This window comes from Thalassophryne amazonica, chromosome 6 (genome assembly GCF_902500255.1).
Source record: "Thalassophryne amazonica chromosome 6, fThaAma1.1, whole genome shotgun sequence".
NCBI classification, from domain to species: Eukaryota; Metazoa; Chordata; class Actinopteri; order Batrachoidiformes; family Batrachoididae; genus Thalassophryne; species Thalassophryne amazonica.
The window spans coordinates 8,573,261-8,597,968 of record NC_047108.1 but is presented as its reverse complement, the minus strand read 5'-3'; the positions used below and the strand labels follow the sequence as shown (position 1 = coordinate 8,597,968).

At 41.8% G+C, this 24,708-nt stretch overlaps 1 protein-coding gene and 1 long non-coding RNA gene across 2 annotated transcripts; both read left to right on the top strand.

The window, feature by feature from the left end:
• The first annotated feature begins 18,875 nt into the window (after positions 1 to 18,875).
• Positions 18,876 to 19,674, top strand: LOC117511568. Its single transcript, XR_004560969.1, has 3 exons — positions 18,876 to 19,187; positions 19,410 to 19,475; positions 19,641 to 19,674. It is a non-coding gene; the product is annotated as an uncharacterized LOC117511568 (long non-coding RNA).
• A 147-nt stretch (positions 19,675 to 19,821) lies between these two features.
• LOC117513139 (galactose-specific lectin nattectin-like) lies at positions 19,822 to 21,707 on the top strand. Its single transcript, XM_034173473.1, has 5 exons — positions 19,822 to 19,837; positions 19,884 to 19,978; positions 20,368 to 20,502; positions 20,638 to 20,749; positions 21,572 to 21,707. The coding sequence occupies exons 1-5, from the start codon at positions 19,822 to 19,824 to the stop codon at positions 21,634 to 21,636; spliced, it is 423 nt and encodes a 140-aa protein (XP_034029364.1). The 3' UTR covers positions 21,637 to 21,707.
• The last annotated feature ends 3,001 nt before the right edge of the window (positions 21,708 to 24,708 follow it).

The following is a 24,708-nucleotide window of genomic DNA, read 5'->3' as shown; positions in this document are numbered from 1 at the left end:
ACAACACCGACTGACTATTGCGCTGTTGATAAATCACAAGCTCTACACCTTCGTATGTGACACCCGTGCCTGTTGCACTATAATGAATGAATTGCCACCTAAATACAGATTTTCAGGAGAACGTATTTGGGTTAAATCAGCCAATGGCATGTTGTCTGAAGAAAAAGTCCTAAAGAATGTCTCCATTGAGGACCCAGACAATGCACAACAATGTACAATGTCGCTTGTGTATTCACCAACATGTCCAGTTAATTTACTAGGACGAGATTTGCTGCACAAACTCCAACTGGGCATTGTTCCCACAGAAAAGGGAATGAAAGTAATCCGAACGTCCACCGATCAATTTCTGACTAAAATACAACAACCACCTGTCTGGTGTGCCTTACAATTAACAAATTCAGTTCAAACATGGAATCTATTGACGAAACTACTTGATGCTACCATTTTTTCCGGTGTTGTTTTATCTCCTGAAGATCTGCACATTACAATGCAATACATGACGAACCCCGATCTTAGGTACATTGCCAAATTTGAGAAAATGCAACCTGAACCACAAACTCTGCCATATTTGTACACAAATAGGACAGACTTCGCTGCTACTGACGTGCATCTGTCGACAACGGCTAGACCCCTCTATGAAGGTGGTTCCGTCCCACATTTGTCTCTAATGAGACCAAACCCAGCAGGCTATGGACTGGAGTCCCGATTTGAATCCCCGTTGGGAACACAGTCCAAGCTTGAGAATGTATCGACACAAACTTGACTCTAGTGTTTATACCACTCCCGTCACATATGAAGAATCACTACAGTGACATGATGTGACCTCTATCTTTTTATCTCAAGACGATGATGAATGCTTGAATAAAATTCCAACATGTCTTTGGGTAAAAGAACCCACGGATGTGGGCAGATTGACCTGTATTCCACCAGTCAAGATTACACCTAAAACCGATTGGCGTCCAAATGTGAAGCAATATCCATTAAAGACAGCTGCAGAAGCAGGAATCAAACCGATGATTGATGATTTGTTAGAAGCAGGAATTTTCATTCATTCATTCATTCATTTATTTATTTCATTCATTTAAAAGAAAAAAAAACAGAAAAGCAGAAATAAAGCATCTTAATTACCAGAATGAAAAAGAGCAGAGAGAAGAACAAGTCTTATATTTTCTGCCCCTTTTTACAATACAATCTTTCAATATCGAGCGTCATTATTCAACATTATTTAACAGATTGTATTTCTTTAACTTGTCACATACCACTGACTTATTTCATAATTATGACCATTATTTAATAGATTACATCTCTGACAGGTTACATTTTTAAACTTAAAACATTTTAAACATTATTAACAAATTACCTTTTTGACTTCCTTACAGCCCACTGACTTATTTCATAGTTTCATACTTACTTAATACATCTAGTTTAATACGTTTTTTAAATAATTTATGCGACCTTAATTCTTTAATTTCTTTGTTGAGATTGTTCCATAATTTTACACTATTTACTGCAATACTCCGTTCCTTTACTTTGGTTCTGTATCTTGGTTTTCTAAAGACTTCTATTCCTTTCAATTTATAACTACTTACTTTTCTCAAACATATTTTGAATGTTTGTTGGTAAAGCATTTTTATTTGCTTGGTACATTGTTTGTAATATTTTCAAATCGACCAAATCACGAAATTTAAGTACCCTGTACTTAATGAACAATGGATTAGATGGATCTCTAAAACCACTGTTGCTAATCACCCTTAAAGCCCTTTTCTGCAGAATAAACAAAGGTTGTATATAAGTTGTATATGTTGATCCCCAGATTTCTACACAATAAGTTAAATATGGGAAAATCAATGAATTGTACAATGTTAATAATCTTAACTATTTAATGAATATTTTACTTTATGCAAAACAGCAATGGCTTTCGCTATTTTTCCTTTTATGTAATTTATGTGTGACTTCCATGTAAGATCTTCATCAATCATGACTCCTAAAAATTTCGTTTCTTTTACCCTTTGTATATCCATTCCATCTATTCGTAATGACACATTATTTTATTTTTTTTTGCTCTGTCATTAAACAATATGAAATTTGTCTTATTAATATTTAGTGACAGTCTGTTTATATCAAACCAATGTTTAACCTTTTCCAGTTCTGTATTTATCACTTGTGCTACTTCCTGTATATCTGCTCCAGAGTAAAACAGCATTGTATCATCAGCAAATAAAATGCTACCAAGCACATTAGATACATTCACAAAATCATTGATATACAAAATAGACAGTTTGGGTCCAAGTACCGATCCTTGTGGTACTCCATAAGTAATATTACACAATTCTGATTTGATATTATTTATCTGAACAAACTGTTTTCTGTTTTCTAAGTAGCTTTTTACCCACTGATGTGCAATACCTCTTATTCCATATTGTTGTAACTTGTGAAGCAATCTTGAGTGGTCAATAACATCAAAAGCCTTTTTCAAGTCAATAAAAATACTTACAAAATAGTCCTTATTTTCTATTGTTGTTGATATTTTCTCTATTAATTCCATAATTGCCATAGCTGTCGAATGTTTTGTTCTCAATCCATACTGAGCATTATTTAAAATATGATGTTTCTCAATGAATTTATCCAACCTTGTCACAAAAACTTTTTCCATAATTTTAGAAAACTGTGGAAGCAATGATACTGGCCTGTAATTAGAGAAATTATGTTTGTCTCCATTTTTATATAATGGGACTACCTTGGCAATTTTCATTTCATGTGGAAAAATCCCTGTTGACAGAGACAGATTGCAAATATAAGTGAATGGTTCAATAACAGTTTCTATTATACTTTTTACAGTCATCATGTCTAAATCTTCATGGTCAGTTGATCTTTTGCTTACACAGTTTTTTGTTTTTTTTTTACAATATTTCTTATTTCATCTTTTTCCACATTGTCCAGGAAAATACTACTGACTGTATTTACAAGTGTATGTAATGTATCTTCTACTATTGGTTTATTTCCCACCAGACTTGATCCTACATTTGAAAAATAATCATTAAACCCATTTGCCACTTCTTTTATGTCATATATCTCTTTATTTTCTTTGACAAAGTAATTTGTAAAAGTTGCTTTCGCTCCATCACTTTCAATCACACTTTTTATAATTCCCCATGTTGCCCTCATATTATCTTTACTCTTATTTAATTGTGCACTATAATAATCTTTTTTTTTTGTTTCCTAATTATTGTCAATAGTTTATTTTTATATTTTTTGTATCTGTGTTCTGTTTCCTTTGTTTGCATTTTTAAAAAGCACCTGTATAAATAGTTTTTCTTTGCACAAGCATTTTTTATTCCCTTTGTCAGCCATGGTTTATTTACTCTTTTCTTACTAATTTCTATTAATTTACAGTTTTTATTATATGATTTCATCAATATTTTCATAAATGAGTTATATGCTACATTAATATCACTGACATAAACTTCTTCCCAATTTTGATTTTTAAGATCATATTTTAATGCCTCTAAGGCTTTTACTGACTTATCTCGTTTAAAGTTTATAACGGTTTTTTTCTTGTACCTATTTTTTATATTTAAATATTGAAAAGACTGGTAAATGATCACTAACATCTGTCATCAAGATCCCATTCCTGATAATTTCATCTGTTCTATTTGTAAATATATTGTCGATTACCGTTGCACTTTGCGATGTAATTCTGGTTGGTTTTGTTATCAAGTGGAATAACCCCAAACTATACATTGAATTCACAAAATCACTTATTCTTTGGCAACTGGAGCTTTCTATGTTAAGGTTAAAGTCTCCACATATAAAAAGCGTTTTGTTTTTAATTTGATGGAATAACTCTATTATTCTATCTGTAAATTTCACAACACAAGTGTCTGGTGCTCTGTATACACAACTGATTAAAATATTCTTAGATGTTTCATGTACAAGTTCCACTGTTACAATTTCTATGACGTCATCCACAGTTGTCATTTCTTCTACAATTGTACATATCAGATCTGCCTTTATGTACAGAGCAACACCACCGCCCCTTTTATCTCTTCTGTTCACAAAATACAGCTCATATCCGCCATGACATCATCATTAAGCCAAGATTCAGTGATTGCAACAATACTAAATCTATTTTTAAACTGATTTAAATAATCCTTTATTTGTGACATTTTACAGTACAAGCTTCGACTGTTTATATGTAAGAGTGACAGGGTATCTTCTGCAATTTTTTCACTATTTAGCTGTTCTACCGTATAATACTCACAACCAATCATTTTTAAGTCAAATATACTTTCATCAATATTAGTGTCGATGTCATATATTTTATCATCTGTTTCCATGGTTGATCAGATTTTTATTGTTGGTACAATTACCAACAGACGTCATATTTGATTGTCTATTCAGGTCTGTATTTTGTAAGGTCCTCCATGTTTTTGATTTGTATACCGTTTGTTCCTTCTTTTACTCTAATCCACACCCTACAATTCCAGACCCATGTAGCAACAATGTGCTTCTGTTTTTTTAATAGTCTTGCTTCCCTAGCAATATCTGCATTTTTTTGTTAGATGCTCATTTATGTAGACACTCGTTCCTTTCAAATTCTTTGCCTGTCTTAATACTTCATTTTTATATTTTCTGCTTGTAAACCGTATAACAATGTTAGACAGTTTATTTTTTCGATCTTTAGTTGGAACAGTATAGCAGTCTGATATTGTGTCTTGATGGATATCAACACCTTTTTGATATAAAAAGTTTGTAACTTGCTGTTCCAATGATTGTCTTCTTCAGGTGGTGCATTCTCCCCACTGGTTCCACCAGAATCCACCACCCTTGCATATGTCCGATGCCCTGTTTCTAGTCCAGATATTATAACATTATCTTTTCTAGTGAATTGTTCAAATTCATCTACACGTTGTTCAAGTTTCTTAATGATCTTGTCCTTCTCTTTAACCAGTTTTTGGAGTTCTTTAATCTCCATGGTCAGCTTGTCTAAATTAGACATATCTGGTTTATTGAGGTCTTTATCTCCTCTATATTTTCCTCAAGTTTCTCCGTTTTCTTGGGTGGTGCCATGTTAACTATCGTGGCTTAGTATGGCCACTGTTAATTGCAAAAAACAATTCTCACCCGTAACCTCCACCACCTCAGGTCCGGTCGCCGCACACCAACCCTCCCCGTTGCTAACCTCGTTCACAGCCGCCCCTAGCCTCGGTCGTAGCCGCTGCTAGCCATGGATGTAGCCGCCATCAGCCAGGAATGTAGCCGTAGGCGGCCTCAGATGTTACCGCCGCCAGCCTCAGTTGCCGCCGCCGCCAGCCCCGGATGTAGCCGCTGTTAGCCTCAGATGTAGCCGACGCCTCGGGCATGGATGTATTGCCGTCACCGATGCCTCGGGCCTGGATGAACCACCTCCACCAATGCCTCCGCCGCCAGCCCTGGATGTAGCCGCTGCTAGCCTTGGATGCAGCCGCTGTTAGCCTCGGCTGTAGCCGACGCCTTGGGCCTGGATGTATTGCCGCCACCGATGCCTCGGCCTGGATGAACCGCCTCCAGCGATGCCTCCGCCGCCAGCCCTGGATGTAGCCGCTGCTAGCTGCGGATGTAGTCGCTGTTAGCCTCGGATGTAGCCAACGCCTCGGGCCTGAATGTATCGCCCCCACCGTTGCCGCGGGCCTCGATAACCGCCTCCACTGATGCCGCTGGCCTGGATAAACCACTTCCGCTTTTCAGCACAAGAAAAGTTGTTTTCAGCTCATCTTTGTTTCACCATTTTAGACGATGCAAGGACGCTGCAAACACAGCCAGCTACTTCCTGCTACTTCCTCAGATATGCACCTTCAGATATGCATTTTAGTTGAATGTCCAGATTCTCCTTGCAACACCCCAATCTTTCCTGTCAAAAAAGCAGATGGTGAAAACTGGCAAATGATCCAAGATTTACGTTCGGTCAATGCAGCTGTGGAATCACGTGCCCCATTGGTACCTGATCCACATACACTGCTAAACAATTTAAAGCCAAATCATACGTTCTTCTCAGTCGTTGATATTAGTAATGCCTTCTTCTCTGTTCCAGTACACAAAGACTTGCAATTTTGGTTTATATTTACCTTCAAGGGGAAACGATATACTTTTACTCGTCTCCCCCAGGGTTTTGTGGACAGCCCCACAATATTCACTCAGGCGATTAACAGCTGTCTGGCCAATTTCACTCCTCCGCCAAATAGTCAAATTTTGGTTTATGTTGATGACATCCTTGTGGCTGGAAAAACTGAAGAAACATGCCAAAATGCCACATTACAGCTATTACACCATCTCGCCAAAACAGGAAACAAGATGAAAAAGCAAAAGTTACAATTTGTGCAACTGCAAGTAACCTATTTGGGTCACAGTATTTCTGCTGACGGAAAGTCCGTGCAGGAATCGAGAAAGACTGCTGTGTTGCAAGCTCCAAAACCACGAACAAAGAGGGAAATGATGGCCTTTCTCGGTCTCTGTAACTACTGCAGAGCCTGGATACCCGGCTATGCAGAAGAAGCCCAACCATTGCAAGACTTGATTTATACTACGCCTATGGCAATGACTGATGAGATCAGTTGGACCAAAAAAGGACTTGACCAGTTGTATAGACTCAAACAACTTCTAGTAGGAATGACTGTTCTCTCACTACCAGATTATGAAAAACCGTTCACCTTGACTGCCGATTGCAAGCAAGGATTTATGAGTGCAGTTTTGCTACAGCCTCATGGACACAAAATGAAACCAATTAGTTACTATTCAAAACGATTGGATCCTGTAGCACAAGGACTCCCTCCTTGTGTCCAAGCTATTTGTGCAGCAGCTCTGGCCGTTGAGTCCACCGCTGACATTGTGCTGTTCCATCCTCTTACTGTTAAGGCTCCACACGCTGTTAGTGTGTTACTTTTACAGTCCAAAATGAATTTTCTTTCACCAGCATGTCAAATTGGGTACACTGCCACCCTTCTCTCTCAACCACACATCACTTTGTCCCATTGCACGTCTTTGAATCCAGCGACCCTCCTTCCTACAGTGGAGGATGGGGACCCTCATGACTGTGTGGCAGAGACAACTAAATTACAACTACCACGACCCGATCTGAAAGAACAACCGCTGCAAAATGGCCCCTGCTGGTTTGTTGATGGCTCATGTTTCAAAAATAACATGGGTGAAACTGTTGCTGGAGATGCTGTGGTTGAGCTGCCTGACAAAGTTATTGAAGCACGACAGCTCTCCCACCACGTCTGCTCAAGCCGCTGAATTGATTGCACTCACTCAAGCATGCACCCTGGCTGAAGGACAACCTCTTACTGTCTACACAGATAGCCAGTATGCATTCTCGACACTTTGATTTTTTGCAGCACAATGGCAACAGCGTGGTATGATTACATCCTCCGGCCGACCAGTGACGCATGCTACATTGCTTACTGAACTGCTACAAGCTGTTAAACTCCCATCAGAACTCGCTCTGTGCAAATGTGCTCCACACACAAAAGGGACTGATACTGTTTCCAATGGAAATATACTCAACAAAAATATAAACGCAACACTTTTGGTTTTGCTCCCATTTTGTATGAGATGAACTCAAAGATCTCAACCTTTTTCCACATACACAATATCACCATTTCCCTCAAATATTGTTCACAAACCAGTCTAAATCTGTGATAGTGAGCATTTCTCCTTTGCTGAGATAATCCATCCCACCTCACAGGTGTGCCATATCAAGATACTGATTAGACACCATGATTAGTGCACAGGTGTGCCTTAGACTGCCCACAATAAAAGACCACTCTGAAAGGTGCAGTTTTATCACACAGCACAATGCCACAGATGTCGCAAGATTTGAGGGAGCGTGCAATTGGCATGCTGACAGCAGGAATGTCAACCAGAGCTGTTGCTCGTGTATTGAATGTTCATTTCTCTACCATAAGCCGTCTCCAAAGGTGTTTCAGAGAATTTGGCAGTACATCCAACCAGCCTCACAACCGCAGACCACGTGTAACCACACCAGCCCAGGACCTCCACATCCAGCATGTTCACCTCCAAGATCGTCTGAGACCAGCCACTCGGACAGCTGCTGAAACAATCGGTTTGCATAACCAAAGAATTTCTGCACAAACTGTTAGAAACCGTCTCAGGGAAGCTCATCTGCATGCTCGTCGTCCTCATCGGGGTCTCGACCTGACTCCAGTTCGTCGTCGTAACCGACTTGAGTGGGCAAATGCTCACATTCGCTGGCGTTTGGCACGTTGGAGAGGTGTTCTCTTCACGGATGAATCCCGGTTCACACTGTCCAGGACAGATGGCAGACAGCGTGTGTGGCGTCGTGTGGGTGAGCGGTTTTCTGATGTCAGTGTTGTGGATCGAGTGGCCCATGGTGGCGGTGGGGTTATGGTATGGGCAGGCGTCTGTTATGGACGAAGAACACAGGTGCATTTTATTGATGGCATTTTGAATGCACAGAGATACTGTGACGAGATCCTGAGGCCCATTGTTGTGCCATACATCCAAGAACATCACCTCATGTTGCAGCAGGATAATGCATGGCCTCATGTTGCAAGGATCTGTACACAATTCTTGGAAGCTGAAAATGTCCCAGTTCTTGCATGGCCGCCATACTCACCGGACATGTCACCCATTGAGCATGTTTGGGATGCTCTGGACCGGCGTATACGACAGCGTGTACCAGTTCCTGCCAATATCCAGAAACTTCGCACAGCCATTGAAGAGGAGTGGACCAACATTCCACAGGCCTCAATTGACAACCTGATCAACTCTATGCGAAGGAGATGTGTTGCAATGCATGAGGCAAATGGTGGTCACACCAGATACTGACTGGTATCCCCCCCAATAAAACAAAACTGCACCTTTCAGAGTGGCCTTTTATTGTGGGCAGTCTAAGGCACACCTGTGCACTAATCATGGTGTCTAATCAGCATCTTGATATGGCACACCTGTGAGGTGGGATGGATTATCTCAGCAAAGGAGAAGTGCTCACTATCACAGATTTAGACTGGTTTGTGAACAATATTTGAGGGAAATGGTGATATTGTGTATGTGGAAAAAGTTTTAGATCTTTGAGTTCATCTCATACAAAATGGGAGTAAAACCAAAAGTGTTGCGTTTATATTTTTGTTGAGTGTATATATATATATATATATACGAGGTCTGTTAGAAAAGTATCGTACCTTTTTTTTTTCAAAAACTGTATGGATTTGATTCATATCTTTTTATGTCAGCCAAGCTTGAACCTTCGTGCGCATGCGTGAGTTTTTCCACCCCCTGTCGGTTGCGTCATTCGCCTGTGGGCAGGCTTTGAGTGAGCACTGGTCCACCCCTCTCGTCGTTCATTGCGGGAAAATGGCGGAATGATTTGGGCTTTTTTTCCCATCAGAATGTTTTCAGAAATTGTTAGAGACAGGCAGCTGGAAACCATTCGGAAAATTCACATGGCTTTCGGTGAAAATATTATGGGCTTCACAGAGATTAAGGAGTGTTACTACCGCTTTAAGGACGGCCCACAATGGCGCACGGCGCGCCGCGCTCCGAGCCGCGATCGACAGGCAGAAACGACCATTTCATTTCTAAACAGATGGCTGTGTGGATCCGGGACCATCGTGTGCAATTTCTCTGGTTATCACAAGAGCTGGACATCAGCCATTTTCCGGCAGATTTCACTTTTAACAAGACATTTTGTCATGGAAAGCCGCGCGGAGGCTTCACGCGTCACGACAGGTTCGCTGATGGAGCGAGACAAAGAACACCTCCGTTTTGGAGTGTCAGAGGACAAGTTGGGACATGCCTATCTCGGCTTTCAGTGGCTTACCAGTCGAGTGAGTATAAGACAAATTGTGGAGAGCTGGGCATGTCTCAACTTGTCCTCTGACACTCCAAAATGCATGAAGGTTCAAGCTTGGCTGATGTAAAAACATATGAATCAAATCCATGTATTTTTTGCATAAAATAAAAAGGTTGGATACTTTTCTCACAGACCTCGTACATATATATATATATATATATATACACACGAGGGCTGTCCGTAAAGTATAGGTCCTTTTTATTTTTTTCAAAAACTATATGGATTTCATTCATATGTTTTTACGTCAGACATGCTTGCACCCTCGTGCGCATGCGTGAGTTTTTCCATGCCTGTCGGTGACGTCATTCGCCTGTGAGCACTCCTTGTGGGAGGAGTCGTCCAGCCCCTCGTCGGAATTCCTTTGTCTGAGAAGTTGCTGAGAGACTGGTGCTTTGTTTGATCAAAATTTTTTCTAAACCTGTGAGACACATCGAAGTGGACATGGTTCGAAAAATTAAGCTGGTTTTCAGTGAAAATTTTAACAGCTGATGAGAGATTTTGAGGTGATTCTGTCGCTTTAAGGACTTTCCACGGTGCGAGACGTCGCTCAGCGCTCTCAGGCAGCGTCATCAGCCTGTTTCAAGCTTAAAACCTCCACATTTCAGGCTCTATTGATCCAGGACGTCGTGAGAGAACAGATAAGTTTCAGAAGAAGTCGGTTTCAGCATTTTATCCGGATATTCCACTGTTAAAGGAGATTTTTTTAATGAAAGACGTGCGGACGGGTCCGCGCGTCGGGACGCAGCCGACGCGGCGCGGCGGCACAGGAAAAACACCTCCGTGTTGATAACCATTTGTAAAATCCAGGCGGCTTTTGATGGCTTTCAGTGGAGTGAGTATATGAGAAATTGTTTATCAGCTGGACATGTTCCAACTTGTCCTCAAGGCTTCCAACAGAGGTGTTTTTCCTGTGGCGGAGCGTCGCGGCGGCTGCGAGCCGACGCTGCAATCTGCCCGCACGTCTTTCATTAAAAAAATCTCCTTTAACAGTGGAATATCCGGATAAAATGCTGAAACCGACTTCTTCTGAAACTTCTCTGTTCTCTCACGACGTCCTGGATCAATAGAGCCTGAAATGTGGAGGTTTTAAGCTTGAAACAGGCTGATGACGCCGCCTGAGAGCGCTGCGCGACGTCTCGCACCGTGAAAAGTCCTTAAAGCGACAGAATCACCTCAAAATCTCTCATCAGCTGTTAAAATTTTCACTGAAGACCAGCTTAATTTTTCGAACCATGTCCACTTCGATGTGTCTCACAGGTTTAGAAAAAATTTTGATCAAACAAAGCGCCAGTCTCTCAGGAACTTCTCAGACAAAGGAATTCCGACGAGGGGCTGGACGACTCCTCCCACAAGGAGTGCTCACAGGCGAATGACATCACCAACAGGCGTGGAAAAACTCACGCATGCGCACGAGGGTTCAAGCATGTCTGACGTAAAAACATATGAATGAAATCCATATAGTTTTTGAAAAAAATAAAAACGACCTATACTTTACGGACAGCCCTCGTATATATATATATATATATATATATATATATATATATATATATATATATATATATGGGGGGGAGGGGGGTATATAATTCCAGGTAAACCAGTTACAAGATCTATTCTGCAGGACTTGGTTTGGTTTCAAAGCGGAATGTTGGAGCCACGTTGATTTATATATATAAAACTAGACAAAGGAAACTCCAGAAACTGTTGTGAAAGTGTAGGTACACGGACCCACAACGGGGTGTAAATGAACGGACATTGGAATAAGCCAAAAGATAACAATTTAATGTTGTAAATGTGCACAACAGAACAACAGACAACACAATTTAGATTAACAGTCAATAATTCACAGTGACGTGTGGGCAGGCTCGAGGATAGAAAACGCCTGTCCAGAGAAGAGCCGGATCCCACACGCTTTCCACTGCCACCGGATCTGAAGCACCCCGGAGCCACCAAGCGCTGGGTCCCCAGGTGGCCACTGCCTCTGGCTGTCAGATCGGGTACTGCTGGCAGGAAGAACAGACAGGTGATGGTGGGTGCGTGAACACCCAGCAAACAGTCAGCAAGGGTGGGAACACCTCCACCTCTTAAACACAGTCACGCAGGAACAATAACGTGCAGCGCCTGAATGACTACTTATCCAAGGAGCGAAGAGCGTCGTCTCCTCCCAGCTTCCAGCTGCGGACCAGTCAACAGGAACGCCTGCAAAATGTTCAGAACGATTGTACGGCACAAACTACGGCTGAGTGTTTACCTGATTGGTAGACGATTTCTCGGCAGTGAGGTGAAGATGCTGCCCGGCTTTTATGGAGATGTGGTTGGTGATGATGAGTGACAGCTGGTGCTGGTGATGAATGCCAGCTTCCACTCCCGGTTGCTCCGGCGCCCTCGTGCCTGAAGCCTGCACTTCAGGCAGGGCACCCTCTGGTGGTGGGCCAGCAGTACCTCCTCTTCAGTAGCCCACACAATAGAAACTACATTACCCAGAATTCTTGGGGGTGGAGCTTATTAAACCCTTGAAAAGAGCTCGCGCCCGGGAATTCGCTCTTACTCTCTTCTCTTCGCCTTACGCTTTTCTTTCTTCTTTTCTTTGAGTCTAAAGATGCGCCTAGCCATCAGTAGAAAAGATTTATGACTCTTTGTTTAATGCCACGTGCTACTTAACTCATTCTTGTTTGGCTGTTAGGTCCAAAAAGGGCCCAACCCTTGGTTTCAAATGATTAACCAAGCATGAACCCAGGCAGAAACAAGATTAGTCTTTTGTGAGCTTTGCAAAGGAGAACACCGCGACAGAATCGGCAGCTTTTCTGTGCTTGTTCTGTGGGGTGAAGTCCCGCGCTGCTCTTTTATTTAGGAAACTCAGTGTGGGTGGTTACAACATGACAGTTGCAAAAGACATGTAGAACATGTTGTGGTTGGTTACAACATGACAGTTTCGACAGGCATGTAGAACAGGTTGTGGCTATAGAAAAGCATGTAGGCTCGTGGCACAAGATAATTACAGAGGGCGGTGGTCGCATGATGTGCAAACAGGAACCTGCCGTTCCTGTCACAGGAACCTGCCATTCCTGCTTGTCACAGGGTGTGTAGATACTTTTGCAGCTTAACTTTAACTGATGCAATGATGTTCAAAGTTGCACAGTCAGATAGTATACATGTTGATTAGTTAAATGTATACTAATGATAAAATGATAGAAACATGAAGTTCAAAAATATTTGGACGAGTCAAAGTTATACAGGTGAAGCAAACAAAAATGATAACATATATGTACAGAGTTTTTCCAACATTAATACCCCCTGTTTAACATTTTTGTTTGCTGTGAGATGTCAACATCCATTACAGTCACTTGCAAGTAGCATTTTCAACCATAACATCATAAAGACATCAAACAACAATCCTAAGCAGCAATGTGACCACAGTCTTCTTGTGGGCCAACATTGTCTTCAGGGTTGATGTCTTCGGTTCTCAGGGGTTGGAAACAGGTGGGGGTGTGGCGGAAGTTAGTTTGAACAATGCTACACTGGACAAAGGCGTTAGTAATCATCTTTTGCATCATTGTTTTGAGGCATGGAAGAACACATGATATAAGAATATAAAAGATCAGCAATATTGCAAGTACAGGGGCTAAACATTTTTAGCAAAATTTGCCACCAGGTACCGGACGAGAACCATGACCAAATGGACCAGGGATGTTGCACGCTAACGTCTTCGGACATCGCGATGCATAATTTAGTAAGTGTCAGGAGCCTCTTCAACATCAGTGCTGTGTACTGAGTCGGTGATGTATGTGCAACAAGTGGTATTCAACATAACGCAGACCCCGCCTTGTGAGGCCGTGAGTAAATCTAGAACCATCCTGTTCTGCACAACCATAGTTCGTATTTCAGTGATTTCCTGATTTTGGGCAGTAACTATTTTCTCCGTGGCATTCATCAAGAGGCCCAACCTATAATGGAGGGTTTCATACCGTAGCATTAATTTCCCTACGCCAATCTGTGGTATGGTAGAAAACAGTACCTTAAGTCCATTACTCCAAATCTTCTGGTCGTCAGGGACATCCGTACCCCACACTGAGTCGTGTGGTTTTACCTCGACTAATTCACGCCGACGGCGCCGGGTGCTGCCACGTTTGTCAGTCGCTTGTTCAGCTGAGACAATATACGTATGGTCAGTCATCTGGGTAGGTGCACACACACCATCTCAATTAGGAGGAAGTCTGAGGTATAGACGGTGCCCACAGAGCCAGTACACTCCATCCATAATGGTGGTACCATTGACAGATGGGGTGCGGCTTTCAGGCACTAGTTGGCAGGCCCCTGACGATGACGTGTTGGACCAAGGACACAAACTGCTAATGGTGGTGCAGCTTACTGGGTTAATGGTGACTGTCCAGAACGAGGAACTACCGTTCTGTAAGTATGCAGTTATCTGGCTAATATAACTGGCCCAGCCGGTGTTATTCTTAGTCATCGTCACAGAAACAAATGTTTGTCGGCACTGATGTTGACGTAATGCTCCGACAGACACATTTCCCTTTCTGTGGTAAGAAATGGGAAAAACAGTTTTTAGCTTCACATGCACTCGTGGCGAAACTTTGATGCTGGCCTTCAAATGGGCAAAATGAGGGTATCTATTGCATGAGAGTGTGTTATTAGTATATGGGAATGAGGCGTTCAAGTCTTGTTTACAGGTATAATTTAATGTCAGATGTTTCCACTGCGTGTTGACTGTGTCATTGCCTCTTGTGTTTGCCCGTAAAACTATACAATCAGCATGGGTAGCGGCGAAGGGACGAGCTGTCAATGTTGAGTGTGTTGATGACACTGGTATATGCGAACAGACATAACAGTTACTTTTGTTATAGGTTTGAGCCAATAGCCACGCGTATCTGTAACAGGAATTGGTATGGTAAATGTGAGGGACGCCTTCTGCCTTGTCGTATTCGTAGATGAAGCACTTGTGTCGATTGTGAGCAGAGGATGGCGTATTTGTAGACGTCGTTGGGGTTGGAGTGTCATTGTATAGTTCAGGAGCATGACGGGGCTCTGGCACATAGGGTTCAGTCAGCAATAGCCATATGCCAGCAATAAGGAAAGCAAAACATGCTGAGACCAAAACACAACAGACTACTCCTCCAGCTCCATGGTTGAGACGGCGCTTGGCACGTCTACCTGATGGAGGCTGAGGGTCAGTCATAGTTGCTAGGCTACAGTGTCCCTGAAACCTCACCCTAAGGAGTAGGGATCTCCCTGCTTCACCAGCGTTGAGATGGACAGCCCTAGTTGGAGACTAACCCCCTTTGTAGCTGGACTTCCCCTCTACTCGGTGGGAGGCTCCAGGACACGCTGCAGCTTACAATGGCTCAGGTGTATCCAGGTAGGATGTTCAGCGATTTTTACAGCAGTAGGTGTAGTCAGGAGCACTTGATAGGGGCCTTCCCAGGATGGATCGGACCAGCACTTTCGCTTGATGACCTTGATGAACACCCGGTCTCCAGGTTGGATGTTGTTAGTCACCTGTGGGGACACAGAGTCATTCGGCAGCGCGTGTGCTTCCTGAACATCTTTTTGTAACAAAACTTTCCTCATGTAATCTGCCAGTGTTTGTTCATCCTCAGGGGAGGGACACTCACCACTGAGGTCACGTAAATGAAATCGCCTTCCATGTTGTATTTCAAAAGGAGACAATCCAGTGGAGTTTGGTGTAATGTGCATGTACATCTTGACTAAGTCTATACATTCTGGCCATGGCTTTTTTGTTGTTTCCATGCATTTCTTTAGTCTGCTCTTAACTGTAGCATTTGTCCTTTCCACTAGACCTGCACTCTGTAGATGGTAGGAGCAATGATGTTTTACTTCCATGTTTAGATTATCTGAGAGTTTGTCGATGACAGCATTCACACAATGGCTTCCATTGTCGCAACGGAGTCGCCGTGGAATGCCAAATATTGGAATTATATGCTTGCATAAAGCCTTGGCAACTGTGATGACGTCTGCATGCTTCGATGGCACTATTTCAACCCATTTTGAAAATGCATCAATGAGGACCAGACAATATTTGTATGGTCTGCTTTGGTTGAGCTCAATGAAATCCATATGAACAGTGTGGAATGGATATGGGGGAGGTGGAAATCTACCCCATTTTGGTCTTTCATTACCCTGTGGGTTGTATTTTGCACATGTAGTATATGCTCTGCAAAACGTTTTTGAGAAATTATCAAAGCCAAACGTTGCATAATGGTTGTTAACAATACTCACCATACCCCCTGTTGACACATGGCAAGGGCCATGGGTCACAATAGCGGCAGCTTTAAACAAGCTGCGTGGGAGAACAGGTTTGTCATCATGCATGTAGACGTCATCAGAGTTGAGAACAGCACCCTTTTTGAGCCACACTTCAATCTCAGAGGGTGTGGCTTGTCTCTGTCGACTTTTTAGGATGACAGAGTCAATGAACGATGGTGTGGACGTGGTGGCAATATAAGTGTCAGAAGTTGGAAATTGCCCAGCAGCAGCTTCTTTAGCAATTTTGTCAGCTAATCTAGTATATATGTATAAGAACACAATAAGTAAACATTCCCCAATGAACAGAGTTATAACACATCAAATATAACACTTTCATGCATGCATAGAAAAGAGTGACATGTTTCCTTTTCTCTTTTTTTTTGTTCTTTTGCTACAACAATACAATGAAACTCCCTTTTTTTAAAACGAGGTTAGGAGTTTGAGACTTGCAGGACATCAATTAACCTGTCCTTCCCAAGTCGTTCCACAGGGGTCACTCTTGTTCCATGGTTATATATATTTTTTTTTATATAGCAGAGCTGTGAAAGGGGGTGTTGAGTGGCATCTGGTTTGGGCCACTGATAAGAATTCCCAGCTATGTGGAGAATGCTCTTTGGGGAAGTTCTAAATCTTGAATATAGTGGGTTTTGTTGACAGATCCAAGTGTGCATGGCTTAAACTGTCTCCTCTTTGGTCCCTGGAGATATACCAGGCCTTGCTGTATGGGGTTTATCTTTTCTTTGAAAGAGTCCAAGGGCCCCATCATAATGCAAACTTAGGATGTTGGCTGTTTGATCACAGCTTTCCGCTACAAAGTTCTCCTACTTAGAAAGATGAGAGAGGTCTGTAATTTTCATCATAGGTTCACTTCAGCTATGAGAGATAAACTGAGAAAAAAAAATTCCAAGAAATCACATTGTAGGATTTTTAAAGAATTTATTTGTAAATTATGGTAGAACATAAGTATTTGGTCACCTACAAACAAGCAAGATGTCTGGCTCTCACAGACCTGTAACTTCTTCTTTAAGAAGCTCTTCTGTCCTCCACCTGTTACCTATATTAATGGCACCTGTTTGAACTAGTTATCTGTATAAAAGACACCTATCCACAGCCTCAAACAGTCAGACTCCAAACTCAACCACGGCCAAGACCAAAGAGCTGTAGAAGGACACCAGGAAGACATTTGTAGACCTGCACCAGGCTGAATCTATAATAGTCAAACAAGTTGGTGTAAATAAATCAACTGTGGGAGCAATTGTAAGAAAATGGAAGACATACAAGACCATTGATAATCTCCCATGATCTGGGGCTCCACGCAAGATGTCATCTTGTGGGGTTGAAATGATCATGAGAACGGTGAACTAAAATCCCAGAACTACATGGAGGGACCTGATGAATGACCCGCAGAAGCCTGGGATCAACGTAACAAAGGCTACACACTACGCAGAGAGGGACTCAAATCCTGCAGTGCCAGGCGTGTCCCCCTGCTTAAGCCAGTACACATCCAGGCCCATCTGAAGTTTGCCAGAGAGCAGATGATCCAGAAGAGGATTGGGAGAATATCATGTGGTCCGATGTAACCAAAATGGAACTTTTTGGTAAAAACTCAACTCGTGTTTGGAGGAAGGGGCTGTTTTTCTGCAAAGGGGACAGGATGACTGATCCGTGTTAAGGGAAGAATGAACGGGGCCATGTATCATGAGATTTTAAGCCAAAACCTCCTTCCATCAGTGAGAGCTTTGAAGATGCAATGTGGCTGGGTCTTCCAGCATGACAATGATCCCAAACACACCGCTCAGGCAATGAAGGAGTGGCTCCGTAAAAAGCATTTCAAGTTCCTTGAGTAGCCAAGCCAGTCTCCAGATGTCAACCCCATAGAAAACTTGTTGAGGGAGTTGAAAGTCCATGTTGCCCAGCGACAGCCCCAAAACATCACTGCTCTAGAGGAGATCTGCATGGAGGAATGGGCCAAAATACCAGCTACAGTGTGTACAAACCTGGTGAAGACTTACAGGAAATGTATGACCTCTGTCATTGCCAACAAAGACTATGTTACAAAGTATTGAGTTGGACTTTTGTTATTGACCAAATACTTATTTTCCACCATAATTTACAAATAAATTCTTTAAAAATCCTACAATGTGATTTCCTGGATTTTGTTTTCCCATTTTGTCTCTCATAGTTGAAGGGTACCTATAATGAAAATTACAGACCTCTCTCATCTTTCTAAGTAGTAGAACTTGCACAATCAGGAGCTAACTAAATACTTTTTTACCCCACTGTACATGTGATTTCTTAGGGGGTTTTTTTATTTTTATTTTTAATGAATTTAGAAAAAACAACAACTAAAAAACTTTTCACATTGTCATTATGGGGTATTGTGTGTATATTTTTTTTTAGGAATAAAATTAATCCATTTTGGAATAAGGCTGTAACACAACAAAATATGAAAAAAGTGAAGCGCTGTGAATACTTTCTTGGGTGCACCGTATGTGCTGGCTCAAGGGTGTTTGTCAGGTTAGCTCTTACCCATATGAAGCATTTTGGGTGACTTTGTTGTGATTTGACTCTATATAAATAAACTGAACTATCTAGGTGCCACACCCAAGTGAATCGTGCGTGTCCCCGAGGCCTTCTCCAGCCACTGGGGTCCTCGACTCTCACACACTTATGTACTGGATTAATCACCAACATTTCATCTGTTTTCTTGCATGAGAACTTGTCTCTGGTCCAAGCACATGTTGAGTGTTTAATTTCAGCTCCATTGTCTTGGTGTACAGAAGCAAACTCAAAGCTCAGTGGCAGATTATCTAGGCTGGATAATTTAGACAAATATGCTTTTCTCAAACAAACAAACAGCAGAGCTGATCCTTCACCTGAGGCTGTGGCACAAAGTATTTCAGCATCAGCGATGCCACGTTGCAGCTTGTGGAACCAAAGCACCGACAGACAACATATATAAAGGCTGAGCTTCCTTTTCCAGCACATCCAGCTACCTGCTGCTTCAAGTGTAACGACGACTGATCATCACAGAAAGGTAACACTTTACTTTCTGCATGTCAAAAGAACAAGTGACTGTTTATTTCACGAATGCATCCTCTATTTTTCACAAGTGTTTTTATATATGCGTTGGGAAAATAACTTTGACATAAGTTTCCAAAATGTTAGTTCTTAATTTAAATTCACATCTGTGTAACACAGAAGCATGTGTGTTTGTTCATGTGTGTTTGTGTGACACATTCAGTTTGTCGTTTCACAGATGGCATCAGCTCTTAAGTTCATTGTGCTCCTCGTCTTGGTCTGTGGACTTTGGAGTGAAACAAACGTAAGTCAACCACTGATGTTTCTGAGCTTGAAGAGTCACTTTTTCTTCCACTGTCCTGGAAAAATTTTAATAAAAGTACTGAATAAATGATATTCTGATAAAGTCATTAAACAGTGTTACTGAGTTCATTTTTTAAAATTATGTTTTCTTCTTTTGTGTTCAAAGGCACTAAAGAAAAAGAAATTATTAACCAAATCATATCTGCCATGTCGACCACTGTGTAAGTATTAATCAGCAAAATGTTCCAAACACTGTGGATCTACAGCTGTAATAAAAACGGGGATGTCAGCTTATGGATTTACAAATTCAGCTTCTTCAACAACACACATGGGAGATTCAGACAAACATGAAACTGTGTTCAGGTTTGACATTTGCTGTGTTTTCTCGAATGTGACCGTTGTGTTGCAGATCACTGCTGTGCCAGATGCCCTTACGGTTGGATCCGCTATGGAAACAGGTGTTACATGTTCTTCTACCAGCAAATGACCTGGGCTCAAGCAGAGGTACAAATACGACTCTGCAAACATGAAATAAGTTATAACTACAAAGTCTGAGCTCACAGGCCAAAATAAAGTCTTCAAGGTTCAAACATTCATCGAAGACTAAAGGAAATCTGTATTTATAAAACAGTGTTTGTTTGTAAGATTCACATGAGACTGAATTTGAAGCTCAGTGAGACATTTGAAATAGATTCAATGTGGATTTTTCATTGTCCACTAATTCTGAATCACAAAGACAAAACTGGACTGTCATTGATATTTGTACTTTACAGTCACATCTGTGCATTTATATTAATAATTTAAATAGTCTCTGATTTTCATTGTGGCTTGTTCTTTGTTTTGTAATTCATTTCTTGTCTTATTTTATTTATTTATTTTGTTTTCCTCTTTAGCGTTACTGCACACACCGTGGTGGGAATCTGGCCTCGATCCCCGATGATGGCGTGCTGGATTTCCTCAGAGGTTATGTTTACAGAGTGACTGGTGCGTACAGACAAGTCTGGCTCGGAGGTCATGATGCCGTCGAGGTAAGTGACTGAACAACAGGAACAAACGGTCGGCTGTGACGCCTCACGACCTCGACCTATTTTAGAGACTTAAAAACAATGTTCAAACCCATTAATAATGTTGGCATACTGACCTTTAAAGTTTTTTTCTTTCAGGAGGGTATATGGATGTGGAGCAACGGCGACAGGTTTTACTTTAAGAAGTGGGCCAAGGGTCAACCCAACAATGGTGGAAGAGGGGAACACTGCATGGAAATGAACTACAAAGGTACAAACTAAAGATCTGCTCTGTTTTTGTGTTTATTTTAATTTGCAACATTATTATCTGTCCAATCACAACCCTAAAAACAGAAAACTGGTTAACATCCATTGTAATGTAACAATATTTGTAGCATAAACCTCTGGAAAAAAAAACTTCATAGGCTCCAATACATTTAAAACAATGCAGCTAGAATTCTGATGATAGTACGTAAACAGAAACACATTACACCTATTCTCCATAACCTTCACTGGCTTCCCATCACCTACAGAATCCATTTTAAGATTGCTCTCATCACCCACCAATGCATCCATGGCAATGCCCCCACATACCTCAAAGACCTCCTCACTCCTCACACATCCTCCCATTCTCTCCGTTCCTACAACACTAATCTTCTCCTTCCCCCTTGCACCAAACTTCACACCATGGGAGACATGGCCTTCTGTTTAGCTGTCCCTCATATTTGGAACTCCCTCTCTGACCATCTGAGGGCTCCACAAACAACTGAAGCCTCAAGACATACCTATTTAGACAGGCCTATCACAGGTCTCAATCATTTGAATCCCTTGCATCTTAGTGTTTTTATTCCATTTTATTATTTTATTTTGGTTTTATTCTATTATGCTGACTGTTTTTATCTTAAGCTTTTCTGTTTTTAATCTCTTGTTTATTCTGGGTTTTATTTAGTTATTTATTTATTTATTCTTCCTGTACACTTTTGAGATTTTTATTAATGAAAGGTGCATTATAATTGAAATTTATTATTATTATTATTATTATTATTATTACAAACCCCTTTTTTAATTGTTAAATTGTAACCTTTGTTTCCAGGGCAGTACGTCAATGATACCTGTTGTGGGCAGAGGAGACATTTCTTCTGTGCCAGGAATCTGTGAGAACCTTCACCGCTTGCTGTGGCGTCCACCGAGAGGAAGTCTCTTCTTCACTGATGATGTCACTTCCAGCAAGGTGTTGGGCCTTGATGACATCACTGCTAGAAGTTCCCTTCAACATTTGGATTCTTTTGCAAATTTATGAATAAATGTTGGTCATGTTCAGAAAACATTGTTTGCAAGCTTATTTCACTGCTTCACACAAACTCTATATTTGAAAACCACAAGTCCAATAAAAGCATATTGTTAAATGCTAAAATCATATACATACAGCATAATATAGAGTAGTTTACATTACCACCAAAAACAGTATTTTTTCCTGCCCTTTTTGTTAATTGCGAGTTTCAGTGGGACTTTAGATGATACTAACTCATTCAAGGATTCAAAGAAGTTTATTGTCATATGCACATAGGAACATGTTCCCTGCACAATGAAATGTGTTTACTGCATTTAACCCATCCTAATTGCCAGTTAGGAGCAGAGGTCGCCTTTACGGCACCTGGGGACCCAGCTCTAGATGTATGTCCCTGCCCTGAGTCACGAGCAGGGCTGAGCAAACCTTGACCGGCTTCATGACACACTTAAACAACAACACACATAAGCCGGTCTGGTACATAAACACACATAAAAGCACACACAAGGAAAGTATTGGGAAAGAAAAAACCTCCATTGCTGCTGTGTTGAACACACACAGCAGCACTGAAGCAAAAAAAACTTCATAAGCACAGAAAACAGTCACAGAAAAACAGTAAACAATCACAGCAGACAACAGACGACAGCCGAGACTTGAATGTGTCCAGTGTTCAGACAGACAGTCCGGAGGCCACCCTTGGCACTATCAACAGGCCTTATCTGTCCATTCTGGGGGGGCGGGGGGGATCCCAGTCCTGAATCAGTCCACCAGAGTCCAAGGTCCCACAGTCAACATCACAGGACTGGGAGGGGGAAAGACAAGAGAGGCAGGGTAAGATGAGGAGCGAGGCATCAGGAGTGTTCCTCGGGGGGAGGATTTTATCTCAGCGGCATTGAAGGGCAGCTGGTGTTTGGAAACCAAATAGATATCCAGATTAACAGATGCCTGAAAGATTCCACTGTCTGAAAATTCAGAGTGGCTCCCAAATACATTTGAATAGAAGAGAAGAGATGTGGTCATTACTGACGATCAAAGCGGTTTTCCAGTGCAGCCATTCTCCCCGAGATGGATTCCAACGTGCAGTTAACACCCACCTACTGAGCTGACACTGCCCTTCCAATCGAATCGATCATGTGGGGCAGCCTGGACGGGCCAAATAATGCCGCCTCCACCTTCTTAATTTTCCGGTAAACCAGTGCTATGGCCGCTCCACACAGCAGAAACCCGGTCACCACAGCTCCAAATAAGTAAACATCTTCAACGTCCTCCACAAACAACGTGTACAGGTACATGACTTGCCACCTCCGCCAGCTGTCCATCACGTAACCCGCCACATGTGTCCCGGCAGGACAGGTTGGGTCCTCCGCTCTTGAGTGTCTTGTAGAAAAAATAGTGTCAATTGCATTCAGAGACCACTTGATTAGATCCATTTTGCTGTTTCCAGAGGAGCAGGGCTGGCAGCCTCACAGACAAACACGCTACAGTAGCAGGAAAGTTGGGGAGGGAGGAGGAAAGAAAAATGCGACCGTCCCGACCGAGAGCAGAGCAAAGATCTGCTCTGTTTTTGTGTTTTTTTTTTAAATTTGCAACATTATTATCTGTCCAATCAATAGGCTCCAATACATTTAAAACAGCGCAGTTAGAATTCTGATGATAGTACGTAAACAGAAACACATTACACCTATTCTCCATAACCTTCACTGGCTTCCCATCACCTACAGAATCCATTTTAAGATTGCTCTTATCACCTACCAATGAATCCATGGCAATGCCCCCATATACCTCAAAGACCTCCTCACTCCTCTCACATCCTCCCGTTCCCTCCGTTCCTACAACACTAATCTTCTCCTTCCCCCTTGCACCAAACTTCACACCATGGGAGACATGGCCTTCTGTTTAGCTGTCCCTCATATTTGGAACTCCCTCTCTGACCATCTGAGGGCTCCACAAACAATTAAAGCTTTTTAAAGGGGATAGAGAATCATAATCATCTTTTTCATGTTTTTGGTGTTAGTTCAGAGTCTCCCCGCTGTGGGGAAAACACACGAAGTGCCAGCAAGTTTCAGAACCTCTGTTTCAAGTAATTCTCCTTTTTTGAATTGCCGCCAGAAAATAGGCCAATTCGTGTTTGAGGGAAACATTGCATCACATTTTCACCAATAGCCCTCCACACACACACCCACACCCACCCCCTTTCACACACGCCCCTTCGAAATTAATTATTCATAAGGTTGTGCTCACCCATTCCTACCACTGGAAGAGGAGCAATGGCGAGCTACAGGTGTGCCTTCCCAGGCTGTCATAGCGGACTACGATCTTTCCATATTCTTCCCACGGAAAGCAATGTATGCGATCACTGGCTTTTATTCATTTTTAACAGTATCCCCAGGACATACAACCGCCGACTATTTCTTTGCTCTGCGCATTTCACGGAGGACTGTTTCACAAACCTTGCTCAATTTCAAGCTGGCTTCAGTTGGCATTTAATACTCAGTAGAGGATCAGTTCCGACTTTGCGACAAAATCAACCCCAGCAATCAGTACAGCCTGTAAGTATCACATTTTCTTTTGTTTTAAATTTGTGTTGTGCTATATTCCTGTTGTAAGAATTGCACATTAGAATGGCACGTTAACTCTGGTTTGTTTCTCTAAAGGGAATGAGCTAACCCCTTAGCAGCTAGCTATTTGCATTATTATGCTGGCAGCAAGTAAGCCTGCAAAGGGCAGCTGGCTTATTTCAATGCATAACCTTTGGAAGTCATAGTAACCAAAGTAAAACAAAACAAATGAAGTTTCGCAGATTTTTAAGTCCAATTTTGCATTTTTTTTTTTTTTATGTCCTCATCAAGCAGCCGGTCGTGGCGCCGCGAAGGCAGAGCACGCGCATTGTGTTCTGCATGTGTCTAAAAAAAGCATATTGTTAAATGCTAAAATCACATACA